This window comes from Piliocolobus tephrosceles, chromosome 5 (assembly GCF_002776525.5).
Source record: "Piliocolobus tephrosceles isolate RC106 chromosome 5, ASM277652v3, whole genome shotgun sequence".
Lineage (NCBI taxonomy): Eukaryota > Metazoa > Chordata > Mammalia > Primates > Cercopithecidae > Piliocolobus > Piliocolobus tephrosceles.
The window spans coordinates 53,409,471-53,424,330 of record NC_045438.1 but is presented as its reverse complement, the minus strand read 5'-3'; the positions used below and the strand labels follow the sequence as shown (position 1 = coordinate 53,424,330).

At 38.8% G+C, this 14,860-nt stretch overlaps 1 protein-coding gene across 1 annotated transcript in view; it reads left to right on the top strand.

The window, feature by feature from the left end:
- The window catches only part of SYNE1 (spectrin repeat containing nuclear envelope protein 1), a 524,167-nt gene that overhangs the window by 381,510 nt on the left and 127,797 nt on the right, over nt 1–14,860 (top strand). Inside the window, exons 99-103 of the mRNA XM_026454397.1 lie at nt 459–615; nt 5,865–5,996; nt 6,555–6,710; nt 7,211–7,420; nt 13,264–13,365. Of these exons, the coding sequence (XP_026310182.1) occupies nt 459–615; nt 5,865–5,996; nt 6,555–6,710; nt 7,211–7,420; nt 13,264–13,365 (757 nt within the window). The remainder of the gene's footprint in view (nt 1–458; nt 616–5,864; nt 5,997–6,554; nt 6,711–7,210; nt 7,421–13,263; nt 13,366–14,860) is intronic.

Here is a 14,860-nt window from a genome sequence, read left to right as displayed (position 1 = left end):
GTCCTGTACTACCTTCCCAGGCCCTGTACTATCTCTCTGTGTCCTGTTCTACCCTCTTGTGTCCTGCACCGCCCTCCTGTGTCCTATATTTTCTCTGAACTCATAATAGCAACCCTCCCTAGACTAACACATTTTTAAGGTTTTGAACTAACTTTTCTGCTATTTGCCAAAGGATACTTGTCTGTAATCATGCTATAATTTTTTATTCCAAATGTTACAATTATTTTTATTCAATGCATTTTTAAGTATCACTTCTGCACATGGTTCAGTGTATCAGTGAGTAGGAATATAGTTGCTTTGTGATTGGCCTAAACATTTTTGTTATTTTTAAAGCGTAAGCTAATAACCAAGGTAATTTTATTTCATTTGAGAAAGCAGGTCTGGTATACACAATAAATTACCTATCTTATCACTTTTTTGTGCACATTGTAAACTAAGATTATTTATTCTTCTAATAGCGAAAAACCTGATGTGTTATCCCAGGAGTTGGGGATGGAAGGGGAGAAATCATCCGCTGAAGACCAGATGAGAATGAAATGGGAAAGCTTACATCAAGAATTTAGTACCAAGCAGAAACTACTACAGAATGTTCTGGAAGAGGAACAAGAGCAAGTGGTATCAAATATTTTGCATTGTATAATAACTAACATAAAAGATAATAGAGTTTATGCTGAGGGAGTATAACTGTGCAGTCATCTTAATTTTCATGATCAATTTCAAACTAAGACATGAAGCCAGTTTTTCACTCTACATTTTTCTTAACAAGTCTATTTCACATTTCCCTTCATAATTATATATTTATATGTGAAAATTTGATTTCTGGATAATATTTTTCCTCAAAGACGATTAATATCTGATTCCATATTAGCCTAAACCCTTACATTTTAAGTGCCCTGTTTTTGTGTGTGTTTTGCAAACTTGAAAAAGTAAGGGTGGAAATCAAGGATATGCACATCTAGGACAGAAGGATTTCCACAAATCTGGAACGCAATTGTGAGGCCATCTTATTTTCCATTGCCACTTCCAGTATTTCATAATTTCAGGAGATCTTAATGAGAAACACATTGGGACGTTGGTGGGTCTAGGGTAGGGAAGTGAAGCCAGTGGTCAGCTGGAATAGTTACGGACCCATCTGCGAGGCTGGTTCCTGGGAGGGATACTGTGTGATGTCGGGCTTGGTTCCACCAGGCATGCCAAATCCAAGGGAATTGAAGACAGCAACAGATGGTTCCAGGTAATGGCTATTACTTCACTCTAAGCAGAAGCCAGGGAACAACTGGAAGTCAGAGGAATTAGAAAGTTAGAGGGCAAATGAGGGAGTCAGGAACACAAGCCAGCCTGGGATGCCTACCACAGCTGTGGCCCAGAGAAATTCTTCAGATACAAGACTAGTCCCTTGTCCTGGGCCAGCAGCGTCCATCTAGGCTCATTCCAAGTCAGCAGTATTATCAGAGTGAATTCTAAAACCTTTCCTGTTGGTCTGAGGAAGCTGCTATTCTCTCTGCTCTGGCCAGAACTAGCTTAGGGGCTGGGAGAGGCTGAACTGGAAGCAAAGGGTGTCAATAACTGCAGTGAACTGGAGGAGAAAAAGGTTGAAGCTGACAAAGTAGGCATTAGAAAGCAGGCGCAATCTGCCAGAGTTAAGTGGAAGGAGACTCTCTAAAGCAGGGCTCTGCAGCTCCCAGGCTGCAGACTGGTACGGGTCCATGGCCTGTGAGGAACTGGACCTCTCAGCAAGAGGTGAGCGGTGAGCAGGTGAGCATTACTGTCTGAGCTCTGCCTCCTGGTTAGATCAGTGGCAGCACCAGATTCTCGTAGGAATGTGAACTGCACATGCGAGGGATCTAGCTTTCACGCTTCTAATGTGAATTTAATGCCTGATGATCTGAGGTGGAACAGTTTCATTCTGAAACCATCACTCCCGCCCCCAAGAAACCAATCCCTGGTGCCAAAAAGGTTGGGGATTGGTGGTCTGAAGGTCATGAGGTGTCCTGTCATCTGTGGGTAACTGTGCATACGTCTCTCCAGAGCCATGCTTTCTATTCTGTTTTTATAAAAGCACATGCTTTTGTGAACTTTCTGCCCCCTCACTTTCCCTCTTTGGCCAGGAGGCTTCTTTACCCCTGTCTGCGGAAATAGTCACCAGCTCTGCCCTGGGAAACTTAAAGCACTGTATTCCTGGAAGCAGTTGTCCCAGAATCATATCCACCCTGGCAAATGGTGCCGTATACTTTTTGTGTGGACCTCCTGCCTGTGTTTTAATTCATCCTTCCTCAAATCCCTGATAAAATGTTCCCCAGACTCGTAGCTCAAATTCCTTTTTCCTGATATGGATCTCCTGGACTTGACTGCTAGCTCTCCCTTCATGTTCGAGTATCCTTTGAATAGGAGAGGTATGTATAGTTCTGAATCAGGGACTGCAGTCTTTTCTGACTATCTTAAGTTAGAGAAATCTATGATATTTTCTAGAGTTCGTGCTTGCTTACTATTCTCCATTCATAAAGCACCTGTGTGATTCACTGGGCATCTACAGACCTCCTGGAGGTCTCATCCATTACCCTCTTTGATCTTCAAGAGCTGCTTTTGCTCTCAAGTGGGAGCCGACACTCCAGCGTCCTCCATGCTGGGCTTACTGAACAAACCTTGCCCTGCTGCCACTGACATTCCACAATACTTGGACTGTTCAAGTTTAGATTCACGTTGTATCTCCCTTGCCTTTGGATTAGAAATAAAAGCATTGAATGCTCTTTTTTAATGACATTTTTGCATTTGAGTGCTTTGTTTCAGCAATCACTGATCATTTGCACACAGTGCCTCACAGGTTGTTTTCCTCTCTGTGGTATGAAAAGGTGAAGGAAAAGGAAGGGAAGAAGCAATTTAGCTGTCAGTTTCCAGGCAGAAAGGGGGTGATCATATAATGAACACATTTTAAGTTCTAGGTGTTAACAGCTAACAACGTTGTGGTGAGGCCAATATTATCTCTACATTGTAGACCTGGAAACTGAGGCTTAGAGAGGTTGGATAATTTCTGAGGGTCTTAGGATTAAGAAGAAGTGAATCTGGAATCAGGAGGCCAATCTCTCTGTTACCTAAGTCCCTCCTCTTTCATACTACCTTAATGGCAATTTTGTACCCTAGAAATACTTACTACTTTCATATGTAAAAACAGGTACATTTTGTCCTAAAATTCTCTAGGTCAAAGGGCACTAATCTCTTAGAGCAATTTTTCTTAATCTGTTTACTTCCAGTGTATTTAGTGCTTCCATGCACAACAACCTTCTTGGCTTCAGGGTGAAATATAGCTCCTGCTTCTGGGAACCTATAACCCAAATAGGGAAATAGCGCATACATTTCTAAAAAAAATTAGGCAACTATGACAGGATCCATAAGCAGGAATTTAAAGGAAACAAAGGTTAAGAAAAAATAGTCAAAAGTTGCTATGATAGGTATGGAAATTAAAGTAGCAGATTTTAAGGGGATGCTGGGTGGTGGATATCCCAGCTGCAATGGGGAATGGGCTTGGCATATTTACAGGATCATGAGTAGTCAGTCTGAAAGGTGAAGAGATATTTTGAAAAGTCAAAAGAGACTGGTGGCTGGGCGCAGTGGCTCATGCCTGTATTCCTAACACTTTGGGAGGCTGAGGCGGACAGATCACATGAGGTCAGGAGCTCAAGACCAGCCTGGCCAACATGGGGAAACCCCGTCTCTACTAAAAATACAAAAATTAGCTGCACGTTGTGGTGCACACCTGTAATCCCAGCTATTTGGGAGGCTGAGACAGGAAAATCACTTGAACCCGGGAGGCAGAGGTTGCAGTGTGCTGAGATCGCACCACTGCACTCTAGCCTGGGTGACAGAGCAAGGCCCCAAAAAAAAAAAAAAAAAAAAAAAAAAAAAAAAGGAGACTGAGTTTGATTGAAAACATGATCAAAAGTTTGAATGCTACACTATATCATTGCCTTTATTGGGAAGCCATATGTATATGTAAAAGAGTTTAGGGGAAATAGGGCTAATAATGAAAGCAAAGAGATCAGCCTAGGTCTTGTATTTAGGATGGATTATTTCACTATAGGTATTGCTAAAACCAAGAAGAAAAGTTGAGAGGAAAGCTGTGGTAAGATTTTTTTATGATTGCTAATAACTTTCTTATTTAGTCAATTTTAAGAAAAATTACTCTTATTTTGAAAAATTACATATATTCATTATAATAATTCACATAATGCAGCCAAGTGCAAAGATGAAAATGAAAAAGAGCAATTAACAATTCCCATATACTGTAAATCAATTTAATCTTTAAGTTCCTTAGTGCTCATAACCAATCCTTTTAGCATATCTTTTTAATTCCTAAATTTTTAATTTTGATCCAGCTCTCAGGAATTAATTCCATTGTCAAGTAATTTTTTTCAAGAAAACTCAGGTTCTGTCATGTTTGGGAGTATCAGCCAGTTGTCTCTATATTTGATGGGCATTTTTCTGTCATACTTTTATCCCTTCAGAATTTGTATCTATATTTGTTTTTGTCTTCTGGCATTGAATGAAGCTTTAGAAAAATCTAACATCAGTCTACCATTTTTTCCCTTATTTATTTATTTTTTGTTGTTCTCTGTATGGATGCCGGGAGAATTACTTAGTTTTCTTTAAGTTTCAACAGCTTATCTAGGCTATGTCTGATGTTGAGTGTTCTCCAATCATATTTTTCCTGTGACACAATGTACTTTTTTATATTTAAGAATCAAGGTTTGCTTTTTTATTAATTGTAGGGAATTTTTTGGTATGAGATGTATTTTATGCTATATTTATTATATCTCTGCTTCAGGGACATCAATTATCCTTGTGTTAGATCATCTTTTTTCTATACCTATTGACTTCTTTTTAGTTGTACTGATCTTTGTTTTTTTAAAATTCGGATTCACTTTTCATCTGATTATTGCAAGTTTTTTCTCTATGCCAGTGATTCCATTTTCAGCAATGTCTGTTCTCATCCTTTCTGTTTCTAATTTATTTGTGCCTTAATGTTGTTTGTTTCATAAAATTTGCAAGCCACCTTTTAATTTAATTTTCTTTTTTATAATGTCACCTTTTGTTTGTTTTGAAACAGGGTCTTGCTGTGTTGCCCAGTCTAGAGTGCAGTGGCGTGATCTCAGCTCACTGCAATTTCTGCCTCTGGGTTCAAGCAATTCTCGTGCCTCAGTCACCTGAATTGCTGGGATTGTAGGTGTGTGCCACCACAACTGGCTAATTTTTGTATTTTTAGTAGAGACAGGGTTTCGTCATGTAGGCCAGGCCAGTCTTGAACTCCTGGCCTCAAATGATCTGCCCATCTCAGCCTCCCAGAGTGCTGTGATTACAGGCATGAGCCATCGTGGGTGGCCTGCTTTTTTTTATTTGTACATAATATTTGTACATATTTCTGGTGTACAGTGTGATGTTTAGATACATGTATATAGTGTGTAATGATCAAGTCATGGTAATTAGCAGACTCATCATCTCAAACATCTATCGCTTTGTGGTAGGGAGATTCAAAATCCTCTCTTCTAGCTATTGAGATATACAATATGTTATTGTTAACTATGTTTGATCTCCTGTGTAATAGAACACCAGAACTTATTCTTCCTATCTCTCAGGCCTTTTTTTCCCACTGCTTAAAAAAAAAAAAAAAAAATCCATCCATGGAAACATTGCCATTGATGCATCTGGCCACTGTGTTCAGTGGACATGGTATGTTGTAGAAGTTATATTTCTCTAGAAGAAATTTTCTTATGGACAGTTTTTCCAGCATCTATTTCAGTGTGCATTTCCAAATAAGAAAACTGGGACATAATGCATATGCTCTTCAACAAGCTGCCTTTGTTTGCCTACAGCTTTATAGCAGGCCAAATCGACTCTTGTCTGGTGTGCCACTGTACAAAGGGGACGTGCCGATCCAAGATAAATCTGCAGTTACGTCTTTGCTGGATGGACTGAACCAAGCCTTCGAGGAGGTTTCATCCCAGGTAAGGCCATGTTATCAGTATGTTTGGCTTGGTTTATAAGAGTCATGTTTTGCTTGTATTGATTTGCCTGGCCTCTGTGAGGCTGTTCCATCCACCCCTGAGCATGAATTGAGACCCAACACTGGGGATGAGTGCTGAAACAAGGAGTCACTGGACCCTGGAGGCCCATCCTGTTTCTTCTTTTATATTTTATTTTATGTTATTTTTTCAGACAGTGTTGTACTGTCACGCAGGCTGGAGTGCAGTGGCACAATCTTGGCTCACTGTAACCTCTACCTCCTGGGTTCAAGCGATTCTCATGTTTTAGCCTCCTAAGAAGCTGGGATTACAGGCACATGCCACCATGCCTGGCTAATTTTTGTATTTTTTAGTACAGATGGGGTTTCACCATATTGGCCAGGCCAGTCTTGAACTCCTAACCTCAAGTGATCTCTCTGCCTTGGGCTACCAAAGTGCTCAGGTTACAGGTGTGAGCACCGTGCTTGGCCCCATCCTGATATTTTTCCCGGATTTTCAAAAACTGAAATTGATTATTTGACCCTGTTGTGTGTTTCCCAGAGTGGAGGAACAAAGAGGCAGAGTATACACTTGGAGCAGAAGTTGTATGATGGGGTCTCAGCCACATCTACTTGGTTGGATGATGTTGAAGAACGTTTATTTGTTGCCACAGCACTTTTACCAGAAGAAACAGAAACTTGTCTCTTCAACCAAGAGGTAAGTTTAGTAGTTTCTGCCTGTGTGTGTATAACATTACAAAACACTTGATGTTTTGATGGGATAATTAAGTTTATGCATAAAGAAAGTCAAACATAAAACAATTCTAATAATGCAGAACATCATTGCTTGAATGCAGAATATTTCTAGTTTGCATTTTCATTCTTTGTCTTGTGTATGTAAGAGGGAAAAATGGGAAACTCTGTAGAAACACTATTATGTATCACAGATCTTCCAAATATGAAACACATACTTAAAAAAAGTACCAAATTCCTAAATAGCACTTTACAGTGTTCATTATTACTAGTGAATGAGGTAAAGTCCCTGAGAGCAACTTGCCTGAAATGTATAGAACTATTTGAAAGAGGTTCCAGTTGTCTTAGGTCTAATTATTACTAAGAAACCAGAGAGATTTAGTTGACTTTCTATGAGAAAATAACTTGATTTGCATATCAATTCATGTATCTAAACACTGAAAAATGTCCTTTTATCACCTCTAGATTCTTGCCAAAGACATTAAGGAAATGTCTGAAGAAATGGATAAGAACAAAAACTTGTTTTCGCAAGCTTTTCCAGAGAATGGTGATAATCGAGATGTTATTGAAGATACTTTGGGTTGTCTTTTGGGCAGGTTATCGTTGCTAGACTCAGTAGTGAATCAACGATGTCATCAGATGAAAGAAAGACTTCAGCAAATACTACATTTCCAGGTAAGTAAGACATTATCAAAGGAGACTTGGCCATTTTCTAGGTATTCAATAAGAGTCAGTCATGAGTCTGTGTTACGTACCTGGTTGTTGTTTTTTTAAATGCATAATGAAGAACGAGAGCTTTCTAGAAAATGAAGGGGGTTGAATTAAAGGATTAGAAACTAAAGATTTTTTGCTCCTAGAAATGAAAGGTTGAGAAAACCACTCACTTCAAACTAAGGACGGAATAGAATTATAAATTCAATCAATAAAAGTCAAATTTATGGCTCTTTATAATTATAATTTTTAGTTGCTAATACTGGAGCTTAAACACACTGGGAAAGAATATGCAGAAAATGGCCGGGTGTGGTGGCTCATGCCCGTGATCCCGGCACTTTGGGAGGCCAAGGCAGGAAAATCATTTGAGGTCAGGAGTTTGAGACCAGCTTGGCCAACATAGTGCAACCCATCTCTACTAAAAGTACAGAAATTAGCAAGGTGTGGTGGTGCAGGCCTGTAATCCCAGCTACTTGGAGGCTGAGGCAGGAGGATCACTTGAACCCGGGAGGCAGAGGTAGCAGTGAGCCGAGATCACGCCACCGCACTCCAGCCTAGGTGACAGAGCAAGACTCCATCTCAAAAAAAAAAAAAAAAAAAAAAGAGGCTGGTTGCGGTTGCTCAAACCTGTAGTCCCAGCACTTTGGGAGACCTAGACAGGCGGATCACGAGGTCAGGTGATCGAGAGCATCCTGGCTAACACGGTGAAACCCCGTCTCTACTGAAAAATACAAAAAGCTAGCCGGGTGAGGTGGCGGGCGCCTGTAGTCCCAGCTACTGGGGAGGCTGAGGCAGGAGAATGGCGTAAACCCAGAAGGCGGAGCTTGCAGTGAGCTGAGATCCAGCCACTGCACTCCAGCCTGGGTGACAGAGCAAGACTCCATCTCAAAAAAAAAAAAGAGTATGCAGAAAGTGTTGGAATATAGAAAGGGCCATAGACTGTAGTACCTAAGAGTCTTTGAAAGTAAATGTGGTCTAATTACTTCTACCTGTGTTAAAATGCATTACATTACTTTCCAATCCTAACTCCTCATACTTACTGCCTTTTAGCCCCATCTTAGAATTCTTATGTGTTCTTAGGAAACTTTTCCTATGGCTATATACTGGAACAAATGCAAAAGCTGCTGATAAACTTTTAGTGCTGATTTTTCCTTCCTAATAAAAAGCACCGTTTGGGAATACATAAGTTTTAATTGCATGTTATTTTTAACCATCATGAAAGATTTTATAAAATAGAGACATGTCATTAGGGCCAAGAGTTTAATGTAGAGTTTTGATTTGCAAAAATACCCAAAATACTACAAAATGTCAAATAAATGTAGCATTAACCAAGAAACATGGAATTTTTATGACATTCATTCAGAGGCACAAATTACCACTGCCTTCCGGTAGTCTACATTCTTATAACCACAGAGTAAAACTATCACAAACATATGAGTTTCATTTTTTTATTCACAAAATATTTTCTCATATTCCTTTAATCTTTGCAACATCCTGCAAACATTGTTCTAATATTAATTTTGCAAAGTCAGAACAGTAAAAATTAAACATGTAGTCTCCAAAGCTAGTAGTCTGGGTTCAAATTCTGGCATTGTCACTTGCTGCTGTATAACTTTAGCAGCTTGACTTTCCTGAACCTTGGTATCCTCAACTGTCACATCATACCCATATTAATTGCCTCATAGACTGTGGTGAGGGTGAAATGAGTTGAGTTGTGTTTAAAGTACTTTGAACAGTGCCTGATACATAGTAAGTACTCAGCAAGTGTTGTTATTGTTATTAATGATAGTATTATAAGAGATACAGGATTTAACACCAAGAGAAAGATTAAATTACTTCAGTGTTACTCAGTCATTAAGAACTACAGCCAGGATTTTACTCAAATAATTTTTTTTTTGTATTTTATCATATTAGGGTGATCTCAGGGAAGATGGAGAATGTGGGCCTTCATCAGAGTCTCTTAAATTTTATCCAATATCCTTTGCCAGTTGATGGTACCACCAGCAACTCAGTCTTGTCCCTGAGCCAGTGGCACTGCTCTCCAGCCGTCTTCCCTGTTAGTTACTACCTCCAAGATGGTCAAGCCAGAATCCCTGAATACCTCAGCAGTCCCTTTTGCTCTCATTCCCCGTATCTTTTGTGAATTGCATTTAGTATCTTTAGTACTTTCATACTTTTACATTTTATTAGTAGTTATCACCAATCACAGTAATATATGAATTAGGCATGAATGCTCTGGAACTTATTTTATTTGAAGGATCTAAGAGAATCATGGAATTCCCTTTAAATCATGTTCTCTATTTTTCTTCTGCCAACAACTTTCTATTTGTTGGTGGCCAGCTCATGAACAAAAAGACATTTCAAAATATTTGTGTTCCAATTTAGTTGAGAGAAAGTTTCCAATGTTAACGGTCAAGTCATAAACCATTTTCTTTTTTTTTTTAACTTTGCATCAAACACCTGGTATGCTGTCAATCCTCAGCAGTTACTGGAAGGGTATGCCTTCATTCTGCATTTAATCTTTGAGGATTAGCTTTTGCCAGACTGCTAACATTATTCTATACCAAAAAGGCTATTTGAGAGGATGCGTAGATGTTATGTAGATGTACATTACATATATAGAATCATGATAAAGTCAGTTATGAACTATTTTGTATTTTTAAAATTTTTACCGATGGATGTAACCTCAAATGAATTCCTCAAACATAAAACTGTGTATTGTAAATTATTTTAAAAACTGGAAAATGAAGTGAAGAATTCTTTAATGAATGAGTGAGGCAGCACAACTGATTTTATTATTTATTTATTTGTTTTTGAGACAGAGTTTTGCTCTTGTTGCCCAGGCTAGAGTACAATGGGGAGATCCTGGCTCACTGCAACCTCCGCCTCCCAGGTTCAAGCGATTCTTCTGCCTCAGCCTCCCAAGTAGCTGGAACTACAGGCATGTACGCCATGCCCAGCTAATTTTTGTATTTTTTAGTAGAGATGGGTTTTCACTGTATGTTGACCAGGCTGGTCTCGAACTCCTGACCTCAGGTCATCTGCCTGCCTCTACCTCCCAAAGTGCTGGGATTATAGGTGTGAACCACTGTGCCCGGACACAATTGGTTTGAAAGCCTGTAACTTTCTACAAATCTGTTTCTCAATGGCTAGAATCCTGCTCTTTTTTGCCCTGCCAATAATTCCAGTGACTATAAGAAAAAAAAAGTGATGTATTTTATGTTTGTAATATATGGATACCTTAATTATCCTGTTGTATCACAAGTGTAATAATATCAAAACAGTTAAATTCTTTACATTTTTATTTTTAAGAAAATGTCATTATCCATGTGATTTCTAGCACCTCTTAAAATTTTTATTTAGTAATTTTAAAGTCAATCATATTCTTTGCTTTACTATCTTCTTGGTTAGTCTCTCCCAATAATTAGTCTGACTTCCAGAAATATGAACTCTGTGTTTCCTATTACCCTGAGTAGAACATAGTTAAGAGAGAAAATATGCTATTAAAAGCATATAAATGGGCCGGGTGTGGTGGCTCACCCCTGTAATTCCCACTTTGGGAGGCCAAGGTGGGTGAATCACCTGAGCTCAGGAGTTCGCGACCAGCCTGGACAACACGGTGAAACCCCATATCTACTAAAAATACAAAAAGTTAGCCAGACGTGGTGGTGGGTGCCTGTAGTCCCAGCTACTTGGGAGGCTGAGGCAGGAGAATTGCTTGAACCCAGAAGACAGAGGTTCCAGTGAGCTGAGATCGCGCCACTGCACTCCAGCCTGAGTGACAGAGTGAGACTGTGTCTCAAAACAAAACATAACAAAGCATAAAAATGACATATAGAAAATCTATATATACACCCTTCATTTCTAACCCATGTTATGTTATATATGCTTAGCTACTCATTTAGATTAACTGGGCTAATGTCATTATACATACATATGTAGATAATGTAGGCTTCTATTCAAATGAATGCAGGACATCTTTTACTAGGCTTAAAAACAGATAAATGTGTGATGGTTTTAGTGGCCCACGTGACCTTACCCTGAACACAGTTGAATGATACAGACCTAGTAACTCATATGTAAAACTATTATTTCTAGTATTTTTCCAGAGCTGTTATTATAATTTCCTATTTAGCTAGTCACTAGGCTTGCAGATTGCTTTGAGTTTTGGTTAGTGGCAACTATTCTAGTTCTCATGTTCAGCACTATATTTTCAATTTTATATTTTTTACTGCATAATGCACCCATTATTTTGCTTTTAAGACCTGATTTTGCATTATAAAGCCTTCACGTGTTCTTATAGATATTTTTCCTGGTATGATTATCCTTCTCCTCATTAGACAGTCAGAATGATTGCATGTAGGTGATGTGTGTATGTGTGTGATCAGGCCCTGGTGAAGAGGTCCTGAGTTGAGCTTTAACCTCTGATGAATATATGTTTGCTGACTATTATAAAATAGAACTTATTTGTTGATATTTTAGAGAAAAAATTTTTTTTTTGAGATAAGGTCACCCAGGCTGGCATGTAGTGGCACGATCATAGGTCACTGCAACCTCAAACTCCTGAACTCAAGGGATCCTTCCACTTCAGCCTCACAAGTAAACAGGACTACAGGCATGCCACTGTGTCCACTTACTTTTTTTAAGAAAATCTTTTTGTAGAGACCGGGTGCACTTTGTTACCCAGGCTGCTCTTGAACTCCTGGCCTCAAGTGATCTGCTTCAGGCACCCAAAATTCTGGTATTACAGAAATGAACCACTGCACCTGGCCTAATTTTTTATCATTTAAATATTCTTCTAATTTATTATTCCCTCTGGAATTAAGTACCAACATGCTAATAGTTGTCTCCTTTTTGTACAAATCTAACTCAATATGAATATATTTGGACATTTAAATGAGTAATATTTTTGAACAAAATACCTAACAAGATCTTTTTGTGTTGTCTCTTCACATGTTTTTGGTCATCATGGATAATATTTATTTTCTAAACTTCTGAATGTCTTTTTAAAAACTTGTGCAAATTTTCCAAAAATAGAAGAAGAAACTGATAGAGTAATGGGAGGAGAGGAGAGAGCAAAGTGGAAATCATGATTCTTAGGAATCGTAGGCCGGGCGTGGTGGCTCACACCTATAATCCCAGCACTTTGGGAGGCCGAGGTGGGCGGATCACGAGGTCAGGAGATCGAGACCATCCTGGCTAACATGGTGAAACCCCATCTCTACTAAAAATACAAAAAATTAGCCGGGCGTGGTGGCGGGCGCCTGTAGTCCCAGCTACAGCTACTCGGAGACTGAGGCAGGAGAATGGCATGAACCCGGGAGGTAGAGCTTGCAGTGAGCTGAGATGGCGCCACTGCACTCCAGCCTGGGCGGCAGTGTGAGACTCCCTCTCAAAAGAAAAAAAAAAAACAAAAATCATATTACTTCCCAAATCAGGGTAACACCTACAGGTTATTTCCCTAGATAAGAGCCATTAACATAATATCTCTGTGCAATATTTGAATGTGCTCATTTATTTCAGATGTAATGAGATTAGAGTGACAAGCATTGCTTTTTACATGTATGATTCAACTTCATTTGTATTAAGTAGAAAATACTTTGGGGAACAGATTCTTCAGGAGTAAGTTTTAGCACATAAGTAAATTGTTAACCAGTTCCTTTTACCTTCCCATAGCACAGTATTGTTTCTCCTGGAAATTAAATTTCCATGCCTCTATTACAATTTCTTAGAATCTGTGTTATATTTATAAGTATTTCCAATTCCCTGTTACACATTTTGAGTTTTCCTGTTGCTTTCCTCCTTAGAATGATCTGAAAGTGCTGTTTACATCACTGGCTGACAACAAATACATCATTCTGCAGAAACTGGCAAATGTGTTTGAACAACCCGTAGCAGAACAAATAGAGGTATTTATAGCTGCCTTTTCCTAGAAGAGAAAATGCATCGAGGAGATATGACTTACTCTGAAATTTTAAATATTCTATGAAAGATTAATGGCTCACAGTAGCACTTTTGTTTGTAGTATTTTTGTTTTTGAGTACTGGGTTTGAATAACGTACCAGGTGACATTGACTCTGTCACTTACATCTGCACAGAACTAGGAAATGTGAGCTGGGAAAAGGTATCCATGGCAGATGCTGACCTGAAGGAGTTTTCCACCCAATGATGAGATTAGATATGAACCTCAATGACACAGGGCAGAAAGTCAAACTGTCCTGGGAGAGGTACTGACAAAGCACTGTGGATACTCAGACCCTTCTGACCTCCAGCAGGGGTAGGATTAAGGAAGCTTTGTAGAGGGAAATTTGAACTGAACTTGAGAGTTTGGACACACAATGACAGGAAAGAAAGTTATCGCAGTAAAGAGGACAGCAAGAATAAAGGCACAAATTGTTAGAGAATTCTGAGCACTTAGGGAGAAACACAGGTAATCCTATTTTAGCTGAATTTAAGATAAATGAATGTGACTGAGGACAAATAAGATTGGATATGTAAATTTAAGGCAGTTTGTAGGGCCTGTTGAATCTGAGACTTTGGACTTTATTCTATAAACTAGTTACCTGTACACTTTATTTGTTGCATGCCTCATTAGCTAAAAAAAAAAAAAAGGAAATAAATACGCAGCATAAATGTATGTATTTTTATTTATTTATAAATTATAAGCAATTTATGTTATAAATCATAATTAAATTCAGCCACATTTATTTTCAGTTTTTGTTTGTGTGCATGCTGCAACCAAAATAGAAAATGAATGTGGTTGAATATAAATGAAAGATGTAATGTTTCATCCTGGTAGATCATCTTGTGCGATTTTGGGTGTTTAGACTCAGCTGGGAGATCCCTGGCCATGTAAAGTTGTAGGGGATGTTTGCAGGTAAAAATGAATGGCAGTTCTAGATCTTGCTTCTGGATAGTTTACATGACAGCACCAGGGTCAGGAAACAGGAGATCCATCATGAGGCTTCATGTAGCTGTACTGAAGAGAAAGAATGAGAATGAAAACTGGCATGGTAGCATGAAAATGGGGAGGATAGAAGAAATGGGAGGAATGTTAGAATATCTCCTGTTTCATAAGCTAAGTAATTATGAAAAGGATGTGTTTGAATAGAATTTTCTGATTTGATTTCAGTGAACTTCCCAGGAATCTATGGATAGACTATAGAGAATCATCTGACATATAATGTGTGTGTGTGGGTGTGTGTGTGTTAACACCTCCCAAAATAGTTTCAAGGCCTTTTCTCCATTGTGTTCTAGCTCCCAGTGTTGTCTTAAGGAATCTAAAATAGTTTTCAAAATTGCGAGTGTGCATTTTTCTCTTTATTTAATTGTTTTAAAAAAAATATGTGTGTGTATATGTGTGTGTGTGTGTGTGTGTGTGTGTGTGTGTGTGTGTGTGTGTGT